The sequence below is a fragment of the Quercus lobata genome, chromosome 8 (assembly GCF_001633185.2).
Source record: "Quercus lobata isolate SW786 chromosome 8, ValleyOak3.0 Primary Assembly, whole genome shotgun sequence".
NCBI lineage: Eukaryota > Viridiplantae > Streptophyta > Magnoliopsida > Fagales > Fagaceae > Quercus > Quercus lobata.
The window spans coordinates 52,634,124-52,651,055 of NC_044911.1; the positions used below are offsets into that span (position 1 = coordinate 52,634,124).

A 16,932-nucleotide genomic window follows, 5' to 3' on the forward strand; every position below is an offset into this window, starting at 1 on the left:
ATTAAAATTATTTAAAAGTTAAAATATTTACAAATAGAAAACATGTTTTTAATTTTGAGTTTTATTTACTTGAAGCATAGTACCTATCTAACATAAGCATGTAGTAATTTAAATTTTTTTTTTTTTTAAAAAAAATTGTTGCTCCAAAACTCTTCAAAAGAGTAGTTATCAAGGCAAGCCTGGTCCAGTTCCTCTTTATTTTACAAACCATTCATTTCGTTTATTTCACGGTTCAAATTTTTTTATATCATTTAAAATTTTAATTTAAATAACAGACTATACACCTCTAAATTTGTAAAATCTAATCTAAATAATGAAATGGACAAAATTTGATTGGAGAGGACAAGTTGTAAAGGCAAACCGGATCTAGTTCACATATACCTTTGGTAACATGTTGTTTTACTGGGCAATGGGTGCATTATGAACAAAAGCTCTCGAGGCACACATATACATTAATTTCCACAGATTAAAACTTTATACAGCTTGCTTATTCGAGATTTTGGGGTATTCTTTGAGGTTTAATTTTTAGTTCAGTATCAAAAAGTTGGAATGAGCTTCTCTGTTGACATGCAAGATATAATGGCTAGACATACAAGGGCCACAACTCTCTGCAAAATTGGGGCTTCCACAAAAGCTCTCGCCCACTTATAGGTTATATTTTGGGCTACTCGCCTGTGTCTTGAGTTCTGGTCACTAGGCTTATTTTGGTTTTTTTTATTATGGGCATTAACATTAGTTGTCTCTCCTAATTTTAGATATGCATGTTGATGTTTGTCATGACATGAGTATGATTTTTTGTCCCTTTTCTCCTATATTGATATGACATTTGTTGTTGAATGAAATTCAACTCATCGAGATTTTGAGAACTTAATTTATTAGGACGCAAGAGAGAACGATAAATAAACAAACAAATGTTAAAACATATTTTAACCTGTTTGTGAATTACGTAGTTTTCGATAGCTTATTTACATTTTATTTATCAAAATATATAATTTTCGATAGTTTTTATGTTTGATATGTGATAAAAAGTTAAAAACTAGCTTTTAAAAGGAAAAAAAAAAAAACTAGTTTTTATAATAATAATTATTATTATATATATTTTTAAAAAGAGCTAAGATAAAAAGCTTCTTTCTTCTTTTTGTGGCCCTACTAGGTATTGGTTCTCAATAAATTTTAGAGATAGATAACGGTTTTGAACCACATGGAGCTTCACAAAAAAAATATTATTACCAGGTTATCACTTGAACTCCATTATATTCTTGTTGCTTAATTTGTAGTATTATTTTGTTTCCCTTGAGCAACTAATTGAAATCCCCTCTCCTCAATTGCACATAGTAGTGGCACTATGTGTGTGATTGAGAGTGCTTGAAATTTATTTATATTTATTAATTTGTATTATCCTATTTTGTGTAATATTATTTATTATAATTATTTTGTTAAAGTACTCTTGGCAATACCAAATCCACTCTATAAGACCTATTTAAGCTTGGGAGATATATATATATATATATTTAAAATCATAGTTTTCAAAACATAGATTATATCATGAATCAATACGTACGATTCATATAAAAATGTTAGAAATTCATTAATATATACTATTTTATTATGTTCAACCAAATAGTCTAATAATTTTGTATTAAAACAAGTTTACCAATTTGTTGGAATCGTTTTCTCCATTTGTTTTGAAATAAGAAAATAAAAAGATTTAGAAAGAGAGAAAACATAAGCAAGAAAATAATTAACTTGGTCCAGCTTGATGACTTACGTACGTTCATAGCAGAAATCCCTCAACAGCCGCATCGTGCAATTTAGAAATTCGTGTGTATATTGAAAATCCTGAAATTAAAGTAGCCCGTAGTAGTACATAATATTAATGTTACAAAATCATAATTTATATGGTAATGAAAATATTCTAATATATTTAATAGATTACATATTTATGATAATATTATAATATATTATGAGGACTACTTATTTCCTGCTAAATCCACTACTAATAAATTTGGTTGAAAATTTTAATGTGATCTACAACTCTCAAGTTAACAAATGGTGTGACATTAGTTTTCACCACTTGGATTTTCGTAAGAAGATTCCATGGACCTTCAAACTAGTTCTCCTAAATTGTTTAACAAGGAAAGTTATCTTAGTATCCTTTAAAATTATCCTCAAAATTCTTTACCAACCATAGAATAAAGAAGTGACTAAAGCTTTGCATTTGTTCTCTTGAGCTGAAGTAATGAGAAAACCAAAATAAATCGTTTGCTTCATCTTAAAATTACAGTAGTAGATAATCTTGTAATGCATAATGAACTCAAGGATTCAAAATTTAAGGATGGAAAATAAAATGTTCCAGTTCATGAAAAGTTTTAAGATTTTTCTTGAATGTAAAACTAAAAAAAGTAAAAAACCGAATGACCACTCCTGCTCCTGCCTTCTGAATTTTTCGCTTTTAAAGTCAATAAAAATATCTTAAAGTTGGGAGTTGGGACTAAAAGTAGGTGTAAAAGTGTTGCATAATTGTTGTATTTGATTTTAAATTAGATAAGTCACTGGCTCTCACTGTCTGTACAGCCCGTACCTTGAATTATTCAACTTATTACGATACTTATTAGCCTCCACAAAGTTGAAAAGAAAACAACAACCTTCCCACCTTTTAGATATCCATTTTTTTATATTAAAGCACGTTGATATTTATACAGATGTGATATGAATCAAGATTGTTATATTTTTATTGGGATAATGACGCTTTTTTTTTGTTGTACATGTATGTAGTCATTATATACATAGGTCAATGTTATACACACTACAAAAAAGTAAGCACTGATCTCACTTCATATGTACTGCTAAATAATATGGACAGCTGCACATAGTCTAAAACATAATTTAACAATATCTTCCTATCAGCAAATTGTTTCTAAAATAATCTAGTTTTAGGAATGATAATATATATAATTAAGCAACCATGACGAAAATGATTTTGAAAAGTGTGTCAGCAGGGTTCTTTTTAAGACTTTGCTTATCTTAACATAGGTTGTTTTTATAAGGAAACAAGTTGTAATAAAGTATAGAATGGTGTCCTTAAACCCAAAGAAATTTCTTAAAATAAAAATAGCTAGAATGGAGCTAATGAAAATTTTGGTGATGCATTTGAAAAAATTGTCGACACTTTAAGACTTTTTAAGTCCATTTAACAAGCACCATTTTTGTGTGAGGTTGAGGGTTTCAATATTTTTCTGCCAGGATTGGTCTGGATAACCACTAAACTTTTGACATGATCTGATTATCTTGGTTGGCCAAGATACTCATAATGATTTTTTTGCCTTTTCTTTTTCTAATTTCGATGTTAATAGTAAAGAGTAAGTTATAATAGTTCATGACTTCATGTAACCCCTGCGACTTGCAAGGCGGCTTATAATAGTTCTAATGATGTTATAAGTTACAAGTTATAACCAATTGTTAGGTTCTAAAAACTTAGGTTTTTATGTATTTAGAACTCTATTATGTATTATTGGCAAATCATGATCAAAACAATGTGTTTAGAAGTGTTTTAGTCTTGCTCAAAGTTGTGCATTTATGTAAAGTTGGAATCGAGCTAATGCAGAAAAGATTAATGCATTTCGGCCTGGCTCGATCGATCGAAACTTGGGCAGAATATTTTTTCTGCAGATTTTCCAACTCAACCCTAGTTGTTTTAAAACGTTTTAGGGTTTTCTAATTTGTTATAAGTATAAAAGGCAAACCCTAGCCACGTTTTAGTGTTGCTCATATTGCGATTTGTGTAAATCTCTTGTGAGATCTAGTGGAGCTTTCCTTTACACAAACTTAGGATTTTCAAGGAGAAGATTTATCTACACCTTGATGATCAACTCGGTTGCTACCATTGAAACTTAAAGAAAACACAAGCAAGTGTGCTTGTTTCTGGTGGTAAATCCAAGAAAGAAGGAGTCCGTGGATTCGGAACTTGCACGTGGTCGTGTCAGTAAGTTCTACTGGTTGGTAGCAATAAGAAGTCGAGTGTGGGGGCTTGTAAGTCTTATTGTACGAATTTCGATTCTTTCAAGATAGTGGATTCAAGTTTACCTTGAGGATAGCTATGTCAAATCCTCCCTAGATTTTTACCGTTTTGGTTTCCTGGGTGATAATATCTTGTGTTATTTATCTTTCCACTGCTTTGCATGATATGATCTTTGTTATTGTGATAACCTAAATTTGTTAAATTGAACTAATTAACAACTTGGTTAATTACCTAGGTTAAATCAATTGTTTGAAGGGGTCTAAAAACTATCACCAATAACTGGTCTACCAAAGCTGCTGCTTAGCTCTTATCATGAATGATTAATAAAAGATGAGGACGAAATCAAAGAAAGTGATAGAAAAACGTACGAGAAGATATCTCCTAAGTCCTAATTGTTTACTGTGTATAAAACAAAAGTATGACACCAACCGATAAGGGCTTGAACCATCAAACCCCAAATTTTTATGTTTGAATACATTTGTTTTATAACTACTCTCTTGTTTTTAGTGTTCCTAACAGACTAGGACGATGCCAATATTTGGATTGAGTTGGTAATGATTTTCAAAATCTATCTGAGAACAAAGACCATAACAAGCATTATAACACATAAATCCTGTAGATTCATCTTATTTGATTGGAAAGGGCTTTATTAATTGTTTATTAAAATTATTTAAAAGTTAAAATATTTACAAATAGAACATGTTTCTAATTTTGAGTTTTATTTACTCGAAGCATAGTACCCATCTAACATAAGCATGTAGTAATTTAAATTAAAATAAAAAATAAAAAATTGTTGCTCCAAAACTCTTCAAAAAGAGTAGTTGTCAAGGCAAGCCTGGTCCAGTTCCTCTTTATTTTACAAATCATTCATTTCATTTATTTCACGGTTCAAATTTTTTTATGTCATTTAAAATTTTAATTTACATAATAGACTATACACCTCTAAATTTGTAAAATCTAATTTGAATAATGAAATGGACAAATTTTGAATTTGGAGAGGACGAATTGTAAAGGCAAACCAGATCTAGTTCACATATACCTTTGGTAACATGTTGTTTTACTGGGCAATGGGCAATACGAACAAAAGCTCTTGAGGCACGCATATTCATTAATTTTCACAGATTAAACCTTTAAACAGCTTGCTTAGAGCATCCACATCCGGATCTTATATCTCATCTTATTTTACCATCTCAAAAAGCTACTTTATCAACTATACCATACCATTTTACAATACACCCAACATCCCAAAACTCTATTATTTTACCATCTTATTAAAATATTATTTTTTTAATCTTTTTTTATTATTACTTTTCCAACCGTCATTTTTTTTTTTCAAAATCAACTATTCCCAACTTTTTCAAATGCTTGCATTTCCATCGGTCATCTTGCCCATTTTTTTTCTTTTCAGTTTCTTTTCAATTTCAATTTATTTCCAACTATTTCACCAACCTGCCAATTTTTTTTTTCAATTTATTTCCAACTATTTCAACAATTGCCAATTTTTTTTTTTTTTTAGAAAGAATCTGCCAAACATCAACAGCAATTCTTAGATCAAAATCCAAACACAAACACAAGCTGAATCCACCTATTCTTGCAGAAAGAGAAAAGAAACACAAACACAAAATGGATCAAAACCCACCTAGTAAATTGCTTTGATTTTGATTTTGATTTTATTTGAGAGACCGACGGAGCTTCAGTGAATCGGCAGAGACAGAGGCAGAGGCTTGGTGATTCGGACAGCGGCTTGGTGATCGGAGAGAAAAGCGAGGCTTGGGGACAGCGGCTTGGTGATCGGAGAGAAAAGCAAAGCTTGGTGACAGTGAAACGGATTTGGAGATGGGTGAGGGTGAATCGGCAGAGGCAAAGGCTTGGTGATTCGGACAGCGGCTTGTTGATCGGAGAGAAAAGCGAGGCTCGATGACAGCGATGGCTTGGTGATCGGAGAGAAAAGCGAGGGAAAGAGAAAAGCTTGATGGCGCGAGAGAGAGCAAAACCCAGTAGTGTAGGAAGAGAGAGAGAGAGGTTGAATGACTGTGTGCTATTAAAATAAATTTTTTTTGGATGGCATAGCGCTACAGTGCGATCTCATATGTGAGATCGCACTGTAGCAGTATGCCAAAAAATTTTGGCCGGTCCCAGGTTTAGCAATCCAATTGCTGGGGTAATTTGGGCCCAAATGCCAAATATACTTTACAATTTGGCATTTGAGAAGCCCACTGTTGATGCTCTTATGCAAGATTTTGGGGTACTCCTTGAGGTTTAATTTTTAGTTCAGTATCAAAAAGTTGGAATGAGCTTCACTGTTGATATGCAAGATAAAATGGCCTGACATACAAGGGCCACAGCTCTCTATAGAATTGGGGCTTCCACAAAAGCTCTCGCCCACTTATAGGTTATATTTTGGACTACGCACCTGTGTCTTGAGTTCTGGTCACTAAGCTTATTTTGGTTCTTTTATTATGGGCATTAACATTACTTGTCTCTCTTAATTTTAGATATGCATGTTGATGTTTGTCATGACATGATTACGATTTTTTGTCCCCTTTCTCCTATTGATATGATATTTATTGTTGAATGAAATTCAACTCATAAAGATTATGAGAACTTAATTTATTAGGATGTAAGAGAGAATGATAAATGAACAAACAAATGTTAAAATACACTTTAACCTGTTTGGAAATTCCATAGTTTTCAATAGCTTATTTGCATTATATCTTTCAAAATATATAATTTTTGATAGTTTTTAAGTTTAATGTGTGATAAAAAGTTAAAAACTAGCTTAAAAAAAAAAAAAAAAAAAAAAAAAAAACTAGTTTTAGAGAGGAAGATAAAAAGCTTCTTTTTCTTTTTGTGGCCCTACTAGGTATTGGTTCACAATAAATTTTAGAGATAAATCCAAAAAGGTTTTTGACTACGTGAAGCTTCACAAAAAATATTATTACCAGGTTATCACTTGAACTTCATTATAGTTTTGTTGCTTTGTAGTATTATTTTGTTTTCCTTAAGCAACTAAATGAAATTCCCTCTCCTCAATTGCACATGGTAGTGGCACTGTGTGTGTGATTAAGAGTCCCTAAAATTTATTTATATTATTAATTTGCATTATTCTATTTTGTGTAATATTATTTATTATAATTACGTTATTAAATTGCTCTTGGCAATACCAAATCTGCTCTATAAGACCTATTTAAGCTTGGAATATATATATATATATATATATATAATCATAGTTGTCAAAAATATAGATTATATCATGAATCGATACGATTCATAAAAAAATGTTAGAAACTCATTAATATGTACTATTTTATTATGTTCAACTAATAGTCTAATAATTTTGTATTAAAACAAGTTTATCAATTTGTTTGGACTCATTTGCTCCATTTGTTTTGAAATAAAAAATTTTCTTTGAAATTTTTTTTTTCCCATTTTCAAGTGACTGTCTACATGTAAAATATGGTCAAATTTGTAAAATATTTTCCAATAAAATCATTATAAAAAGTTATAAAATGTTTTACTTTTAAGATTTTGGTAAAACATTTATGCGTGAGTTGGGCCCAGGCAACCATGTCTGCCCACTTGATCAAAACCCAACATAAAGCCCAAGGCCCATCAGGCGAGTTAAACTTAATATGCATGGGGGAATTAGCATTGGGCCTTATCACAGCGGGTCCAACCCCAAGATCGGGAACATGGCTGAGGGGACAACAACTTGAGAGGCTCTTGAGTGGTCAGCTAAATGCTAATCGATAAAAACGTGGTCGGGGTGAAACGCGAACCTAGTGAGATCGGTAGCCAAGGATTGATAGTGCCATTGGGGATCCACCCTCAAACACTCTTCAGCATTTGGAACAAGTTCCAAGGAAATCCTCTAAAGTTGTAAGGATTGGGATTCTAATCAATGAACATAGGAATGTGTGTGGAAGTGGGAAGATAATGATTATGACCCCACTAATAAAATACTATAAGAAGGAGAAGAAGGTAGAGGGGAGGGGGTTAGGAAAAACTGGGGAGTGAGAGACAGAGGGCAAAACACTGGGAAACACTGGGAATCTAAGTGAACTAGGTGAAGTTGGGGCCTAGTTTGTAAGTTTGAGACTCAACCCATGTATAAATAAATTGTGTCACAAATACTGTCGTCAAATTAGTCTTGGGCTACCACAACATTTTACAAAAACATATAGTGGTTTTCCCTTCCCACACAGCCACCAATCTAGTGGGTTGGGCAATTGGTACAGACAGTCTAGTGGCTAGAACCACCATTCCGACAACTGGTGTTAGCAGTTTGATAATTGGAGCCATCGTTTTGGTGACTACCGACTGGTGTCAGTGATTCAATAATTAGAGACGTCGTTTCGACAACGGTCCAATCCATGAAGACATCGCTCCAGTGAAGCCATCTTTTCGACGGTCCAATCACTAAACCTTTAGTTGACGACCGATGTCGGTAGTCCAATGGCCAAAGAAGCCGTTCTGGCAATCTTGTAACCAGAGACGTCATTTCAACAGCGATCCAGCGGTCAAAGCTGTCATTTCAACAAGAAGTGTTAGTGGTTTGATCACCTAAGACAGCACTCTAGCAACAGTTGCCGATGGTTTGATCACTGGAACCACCATTCCAACTACCAATTCCAACGAACCAATCACTAGACGCTTTGATGGTTGAACCAAAGACATCATTTCAACAGCAATCTAGTGGTCGAAGCTGTCATTTTGACAAGAAGTGTTGGTGGTTTGATCACCTAAGACAGCACTCTAACAATAGTTGCCGATGGTTTGATCACTAGAACCACCATTCCAACTACCAATTCCAACGAACCAACCACTAGACCAACGGTTTCGATGGTTGAGCCACCAATTTTGGTGATTTGCTTGAAAATTTTCAAATTTTAATAAAAATTTCAATTTAAACTCACATGTTTATATATCATCCAACAAAAGCAATTCTTATAATACAATAAAAAATAAAAAATAAAGAGAGAGAGAGAGAGAGAGAGAGAGAGAGAAGTATAGTAGGATTCATGAGTTAATCTTTTTTTTTTTTTTTTTGATCATGCTAACGAGTGACTTTAAGACACTGATTAAAAATCCAATTAAAAAAGTTTTAACATCACTTTTATGAGAAATGAAAAAAGCTGTCAAAATATTAATTATTTTTTTTTCTTTTCTCATAAAAATTTTCTTTAATTAGATTCTTAACCAATACCCTAAGGACATTTTTTAGCATTTTCCTTTCTTTTTTAAGGTTTAATTATACGACCTATGCAGCTAGTTGGCTTATCCTGTGCAGACCGTTAAAAACGGTTGGCTCTGCCGTTGAAACCTGAAAGACCGAACAAAGCTGTACAGAACCAGACTCAGCTCTATACTCTGTCCTAAGTTTTTATCTCTCTCAGCTGAACTGAACTGAACACCTCAAGTTAATGCTTCTCTGCGTAAACTCTCCTCACCAGCCATGGAACTCAACTCTCCCAACTCTCACTCTCCTCCCAAATTGCAAAACTTCAAACGACGTGAATCAAATCCATGCAAGACTTTTAACAACTGGGTTTATCAGAAACGATTTCCTCACCACCAAAATCATCCTCAATTTCATTTCTTCACCGCACGCACATCTCATTGAATTCGCTCGCCACGTCTTCTTTACGCGCCACGCTTTTCGAGTTCGTCGAAAACAAGAGGACCCTTTTCTTTGGAATGCGGTTATGAAGTCGTATTCTCATGGGCGTGAACCAAAACAAGCTTTGGCTATGTTTTGTTTGATGCTTGAGAATGGGGTTTGTGTGGACAAGTTTACTTTCTCTTTGGTTTTGAAAGCGTGTTCTCGGGTGGGTTTGGTGAAGGAAGGAATGCAGATTCATGGGTTGTTGAAGAAAATGGAATTTGGGTTGGATGTGTTTTTGCAGAATTGTGTGATTTGGTGGTATTTGAGATGTGGGTTTGTTGAAATTGCTAGGCAAGTGTTTGATAGAATGCCAAAGCGGGACTCGGTTTCGTATAATTCGATGATTGATGGGTATGTTAAGTGTGGCATGATTATAGCGGCACGTGAATTGTTTGATTGCATGCCGGTGGAGGAGAAGAATTTGATTTCTTGGAATTCAATGATTAGTGGGTATGCACAATCTAAAGATGGGCTTAATGTTGCATGGGAGTTGTTTGAGAAAATACCTGCTAGGGATTTGGTTTCATGGAACACAATGATTGATGGGTGTGTAAAGCATGGAAAGATGGAAAATGCTCATCATTTGTTTAATCAGATGCCAAAAAGGGATGTGGTTAGTTGGGCAAATATGATAGATGGGTATGCAAAATTAAGTAGTATTGATGTAGCTAGGAGTTTATTTGATGGAATGCCAGAAAGGGATGTTGTTGCTTGTAATGCCATGATGGCTGGCTATGTTCAAAATGGTTATTGCATGGAAGCTGTAAAGATTTTTCATGATATGTTAAGTAAGAGTGAAATGATACCTGATGCTACCACATTGTTGATTGTTCTTTCTGCAATTGCCCAATTAGGACACATTGAAAAGGGGATTGCCTTACATCGCTATCTAGAGGAAAATGGGTTCTCTTTGAATGGAAAACTTGGTGTTGCTCTCATTGATATGTATTCTAAATGTGGCAGCATAGGGAATGCTAAGTCAGTCTTTGAGAATATTGAAGAAAAAAGCATTGATCATTGGAATGCTATGATTGGTGGATTGGCCATTCATGGCTTGGGCAAATTGGCTTTTGATTTGTTCATGGAAATGGGGAAGCTTTGTGTAAAACCTGATGATATTACATTCATTGGAGTGTTAAATGCTTGTGGCCATGCTGGCTTGGTGAAGGAAGGGCTGGTTTGTTTTGATCTTATGAGAAGAGTTCACAAGGTGGAACCAAAATTGCAACATTATGGATGCATGGTTGACATTTTTTGCCGTTCAGGGCATATAGAAGAAGCCAGGGCACTAATAGAGGAAATGCCCATCAAGCCAAATGATGTGATCTGGAGGACTTTGCTTGGTGCTTGTAAAAATCAGGAAAACTTCAATATTGGAGAGCCCATAGCTAACTACCTAATTGGGTTGGATTACAATAATCCAAGCGCATATGTACTTCTGTCTAATATTTATGCTGGTCAAGGAATGTGGAATGATGTTAGTAGAGTTAGGATGATGATGAAAGAAAGAAACCTAAAGAAAACTCCTGGTTGCAGTTGGATTGAACTCGAGGGAACTGTCCATGAGTTTTTTGTTCATGATAAGTCCCACCCTCAAGTTACAGAGATTTATTCAATGTTAAATAGTTTGTGGATTCCCAATTCAGGGGCCAGCTATTGTCAGAGTTGAGTTAATAATCTATGGATAACAAGTAAATTGCCGAATGCAACTTTTTAAAAAGAAGCCCCACCTTTACCAACTTTGCTCTCACTGCCATGTTCATAGTATGTGTAAAGTGTAAAAGTTGATTGCCTAAAGACACGATTCTTTGCATCATATTAAAAACTGAATATAAGTATCTGCATCACATTGAAAGAAAATTTATCAACATGACACTTAAATACCTATTCCCTTCTGTAGAATTCCCTCCCTCTTCTTTTGGGGAGGATTGGCATATCTTAGTCCATACATATAACATTCTAGTTGTGAGAGTGCAGAGTACGTTTGGAACATAGGTAGATGGAGGGAGAGGACACTCTCTTCTCCTCTCCCTCCATCCAAACATAGGGTAGTGTTTTGTAGAAAGGAGTCATATTATCTGATTGCATGTTTTAAAATCATATATTACCCAGAAAAACTTCAGTGGTTTATTTGGGGGAAAAGATTCATCCTTTATCAAGTTTTGATGCCATTTAGCAACTTCTTATTTTTTGTTATTTCATAATGAAGTTAGCAATAACTTGGCAATTCCATCCAAATCATAAGATCAACTCTTCTTCTTCTTTTTCCTTGGGTTTTCTTTTGTGGATGAGGTTGCAAAACACAAATGTTGATTCTGACCACATAACAACCACCATCATTCTCCACCCTCCCTGACTCTGGGAACCATAGATGATTTAACTGTACTGTCACGCTTTGAATAGGGAATAAAAAGGTGAAACAGAAAAGACATAACAAATGAAGAAGACAAGAAACATTCACAGGCACTACAGCCAAAACAAAAAAGCCTATCACTCTATATTCAGAGACTGTTCGTTTTCATATATGGAACATATGATGCATGATAAACCATGTCAGCCTATAACTTTAGAATACATTCAATATGAATGATTTCATAAAAAGCAAGATTCCAAGCACTGCACCAACATAAAGAGCCAAAACATTAGTTTAAAAAACTTTTTTTTTTTTTTTTTTTTTAAAGGTGTCAAAGGCTTGGAGCGTAGCATTGAGGTTGGAATTGGGAACTTAGAATTGCTCGACCGCTTTGTTTCCAAGATACATTTTGTCCATTTCCAATTGGCCATTACCAGCTCTAGAATATTTTTTTCAAAATCACAATTTCACATGTTGGAGATACAAGGTGTTGGAATTTACTGTGACCGATTTAATTATTTGAAAGGAAAAGGCCCTAAGGGGTTTTGCAATTGAAACCAACATCACCATTCACAGAAGGGGAGAAAGTGATAATAGTGTTACATACTACAGCAAGCCAGTGATCAATGACATTGCAGCAAAATACTTTCTTTAAAAAAGTACAAACTAAAAACTTCAATAACGAGTCCTGCTAATGCTAATAATAATAATAACCTACTCTCCTCTCCTTCAATTTATTTAGCCAAAAATAAAAAGAAAAAGAAAAACCTAGTTCTGCTAATAAAGGAAAGCTACCTTTTACATAGCTAAAGTTTAATGCAAATCACTTCTAGTCCTCCCACAGATACAAGAACCAGTACGTACATTCACAACTTCGGTCATTAAGCAATAACTCAACTGTAACAAGAAAACCTAATTAACTGAGAGCTTGGACATCAGTAAGTAGTTAGTAACAGCCTCTTTTTTTTTTTCTTTTTTCTTTTTTCTTTTTTTTCCTTTTTAATAAACAGCCTCATCTATAGTAACAGCTTCATCTAACCCTCTGTCTCTGAAAAACAAAGCAAGAAGAGATAATCAAGAGCTGCTAATAGGTCCACTGAGCTCTTGCATCACATTTTCCATGGACGGCCGTTGGTTAGGAGAATCATGGGTGCAAAGCCAAGCGATTCTCCCAAGTTTAGCTGCTTCTAATTCTGAGAACTTTCCCTCTAGGTTCATGTCAACAAAGTCTTCAAATTTGCTGGATTCTGCCCCATGGCGAGTCGATTGGGTGATTATACGCTTTCCAGTGAGGATTTGGAATACAATCATACCAAATGCATATACATCACTCTTTTCAGTGAAGCGACCAGTGTTTGTATATTCTGGAGCTAGGTATCCCATGGCTGCACTGGCCTTGAGTGTGGAGAAGACAATGTCATCTGCTAGAAGTTTGTGCAGGCCTGAATCTGAGAGCAAAGGATTATACCGTCCATCGATGAGCACTTTCTCAGCTGATATATTCTGGTGAACTATAGCAGGTTTGGTTCCTCTATTCCCGTGCAAATACACAATACCTGACCAAGAAAGGATAGCAGAATTTAGAACAAGGTAATGATACCATCCCTCCCAAGAAATAAAGCAAATAAGATTTTTGAGACTATACTATAGTTGAGTAGAGAAGCAACACCAAAACAACTTGAGAACCACTACAATTGATAACTTTTGTGAAGGTGAAATAAGCTGATGAGTGTCACATTTTAAGGAGATCTTTTCTAACTTCTTCCAAAATCAGGGAGTGTCCCTTCCTTATTAGGCGTAGTTCATTTTCAAACAGCTTTGCAAGTATTGTGGAAGTTAGAAGCACTGTTTTAGTCTGTTCTATGGAACATCCACATACAAATTTGTCTGGATGCTTCTATGTTCATTTTAAAACTAAACAAGTCATAAGATGTTCTCGCCATACCCCCTGTTTTCTCCCCCAAACTCCAAAACAAAATTTTAATTAAGTAATAACAATAATAGCTTTATAATCAAGAAGACAGAGATAGAATGACCTTCAGCAATGCCATTGATGATAGATACTCTGGTGGACCATTCAAGAACCTTTCCACTGCCACCCTGAACGTCAAGATACTCCAACAGACTCCCATTTGGGACAAAATCATAGATAAGAAAACACTCCCCCCTGCCTTTCGAACAGCAGAAGCCTCTTAACCGAACAAGACTTTCATGTTTCAATGAGGTCACTATCTTCAAACCTTTCAGGAAATCAGCTTCATCTGACTTACAGCTTGTTTTGGCAATGCACTTTACAGCAACAACAGACCCATCTCTGAGGACTCCTTTGTAGATAGAAGAGAAATTGCCCTTCCCCAATAAATTCACCTCTGAGAAGCACTGAGTTGCACGCTCCACATCCTCTAAATTGAACATAAAGCTTTCAAGAACCTCCTGAGAGAACCCACTTCGACCTTTAGATACTGGGTCCCATCCATTAGAGTACTCAAGACTAATGAGAGGAGACACACTCTTTCTATGGATTTCCTTAACCTGATCAGTACTAAGTCGGCTATCTGAAGTGTCAAAGGCACTTCCAATTTTCTGTTGTCGTCGACGATACCATGCAAATGTGAAAAGTCCAATAACCGCCAAAGCAATAATAACTCCAATCGCCCCCAAAATTGCACCTATTTGTGGGGATTTTGATGGTTTTGAACACTGGGTTTTGCCACAGTCAGACTTTAAGGGCACTGACTCTGGGAGAGTTTTTGAAGAAAGATTGCCAGGTTCAAATGGTTCTGGTCTATTTGGGTTTAGACTATCAGTAGCTTTGCAAATATTTAAGCCAGAAAACCCAACTCCACATAGTCCTGGATTGTTCTTGTATTGGAGTCCACCATTCAGTCTCTTCAAACCTGAGTTTTCATCCACAAGGCCATAAAAATTAAATTAAAGTTTCCAAAAACATCTCCACAAAAAGCACTAGTGGATGTCAGTGGACAAGATCATATTACCTGAAGGGACAATGCCTGTGAGAGAGTTATTTCTTACATCAAGAACTTCTAGGATGGGAGGATTAACTAATGTTAACGGAATAGAGCTGAAAAAGCTATTAAAGCTCAAATCCAACCTTGTTAACATCTGCAAATCACCCAAACTTGCAGGGATTGCGCCAGTCAATTGATTATATTGCAAAGCAAGAACACTAAGCCTCCTCAGATTTCCTAGCTGTGTTGGTATGCTCCCAGTCAACTTGTTGTAACACAGCTGCAAAACTGCAAACAAAGAAAAGAAAGATTGAATTTTTCATTTATGTTTAATTATTGAGTTTATATGAATACCCCTGAAATTGAACGATGCTGTTCAAACTATATGAGCTAACTTATGGATTTTAAACATACATGAAACTTTCTATAAATTCATTTTATTCAACTTCAACATTATGTAACTAGGGGGCAATCACTGTACAGAAATAACAGATCTAGAGATCCTAAGTACAAACACAAATGCCTATAAAATTCATGGAAACTAAGGCTACACTGAGCAAGAATGAAAAGCTTTTCACTACACCCAGTCTCTACTCTCTAAAATACCGAGTTCATAAATGACCCAGCATACGCAAATTCATACTAGATTAAACCCAAACACTGAATAAAACAAGATAATACGAATTGGGAAATATATATTTTTTAAATTGAAACTTTCAATGCACTTATAAACAAATTCTATAAAATAATTAAACTCAGATCAAAGATAAGATACTTAAGAAAATTTACATAAACTCAAGCTTGAAGCTTTCCACTGCATCCAATTCACTCAATCACATGTGAATAAGAGGCAAGTACCAGATATAACAGCAACCATTCAAACTTTCTAAATATATATACACACAAGATTGAATCTTTCACTTAAAATGGAAATAAACAATGAAAAATCAAAACAAACCTTGAAGATTAGACATGTCACCAATCTCTGAAGGAATCTCCCCAGAGAGATTATTCACATTGAGATACAAATCACTGAGTTGGGACAACCGGGAAATCCCCTTTGGTATTTTCCCACTCAGAGCATTGAAGTGCAAGTACAACCCAGTCAAGCTCTTGAGGGAAGCCAAGGCTTCAGGTAATGTACCAGAGAGTCCCTTCCCCTGCAGAGAGATATTGGCCACAAGGCCTTGCTCGTTGCAAGCCACGCCTTCAAAAGAGCCACTGCATGGATCAGTGTTTGCGGTCCATGAAGTCAAGAACTTGTTTTGTGGGTCCAGAGAGGCCTTTACAGCCATGAGAGTGGGAAGCTCAGTGAGAGAGGAAAGGGAAGGAGAGGGAAAGAGGAAGAGAAAGAAGAGACAAAAGTAGAGGCTGAGAGGAAGAGGCATCTTTGTTCTGAGCTAAAGTGAAGGAAAAGTGTGAGACTTTGTGGGAAAGTTTGGAAATTTTTTGTGGCAAAGTGAGAGAGAACTTACAAAAACTTCTTTTATTGTGAGAATGTTGGAGATTTTTCTGGTCTTACCTTATCTGGGTATGTTGGATTTTTATGTTTGGAAGTCAAGTGTGGTAAGTAAGGGACAGAAACAGAACTCCAATCTCAGAAGAGGAGAGAACAGACATGTTTGGCTTGAAGGAAAATGGAAGAAAAAACAGGAGGGAAACGTGGGTTGTCCTTGTTTTTTGCTGAGAGTAAAGCTTTTTAAATGTTTTATGGGTGCGTGGGGAAACGTGTAAGGATTTTGAAGTGAAGGTTACAGAAGTGAACAGTAAAAAAAGGTCCCAGCAGATAAAATAAAGAGAAACAAATGAAAGAAAATTAGAAAAAGTGGGTGAAGGAGGAAAATTGAGAGAGATTCGAATCTCAGTGGTGGGTACTAGTGTGCAGGCTTGGATTTAGCTTTTTCTTTATTTAATTTCTTCAGGTGTC

General features: G+C 35.1%; 2 protein-coding genes across 2 annotated transcripts; one reads left to right on the plus strand and one right to left on the minus strand.

Moving 5' to 3' along the window:
* The first annotated feature begins 9,298 nt into the window (after positions 1-9,298).
* LOC115954676 (pentatricopeptide repeat-containing protein At2g45350, chloroplastic) lies at positions 9,299-11,554 on the plus strand. The gene has a single exon (XM_031072596.1). The coding sequence runs from the start codon at positions 9,442-9,444 to the stop codon at positions 11,350-11,352; it is 1,911 nt and encodes a 636-aa protein (XP_030928456.1). The 5' UTR covers positions 9,299-9,441; the 3' UTR covers positions 11,353-11,554.
* A 1,086-nt stretch (positions 11,555-12,640) lies between these two features.
* On the minus strand, positions 12,641-16,727 carry LOC115957320 (probable leucine-rich repeat receptor-like protein kinase At5g63930). The gene is made up of 4 exons (XM_031075541.1): positions 15,964-16,727; positions 15,033-15,293; positions 14,073-14,933; positions 12,641-13,592 (listed from the first exon to the last, which is right to left on the minus strand). Exons 1-4 carry the CDS (start codon positions 16,391-16,393, stop codon positions 13,111-13,113), a joined length of 2,034 nt encoding a protein of 677 aa, XP_030931401.1. The 5' UTR covers positions 16,394-16,727; the 3' UTR covers positions 12,641-13,110.
* Between the last annotated feature and the right edge of the window lie 205 nt (positions 16,728-16,932).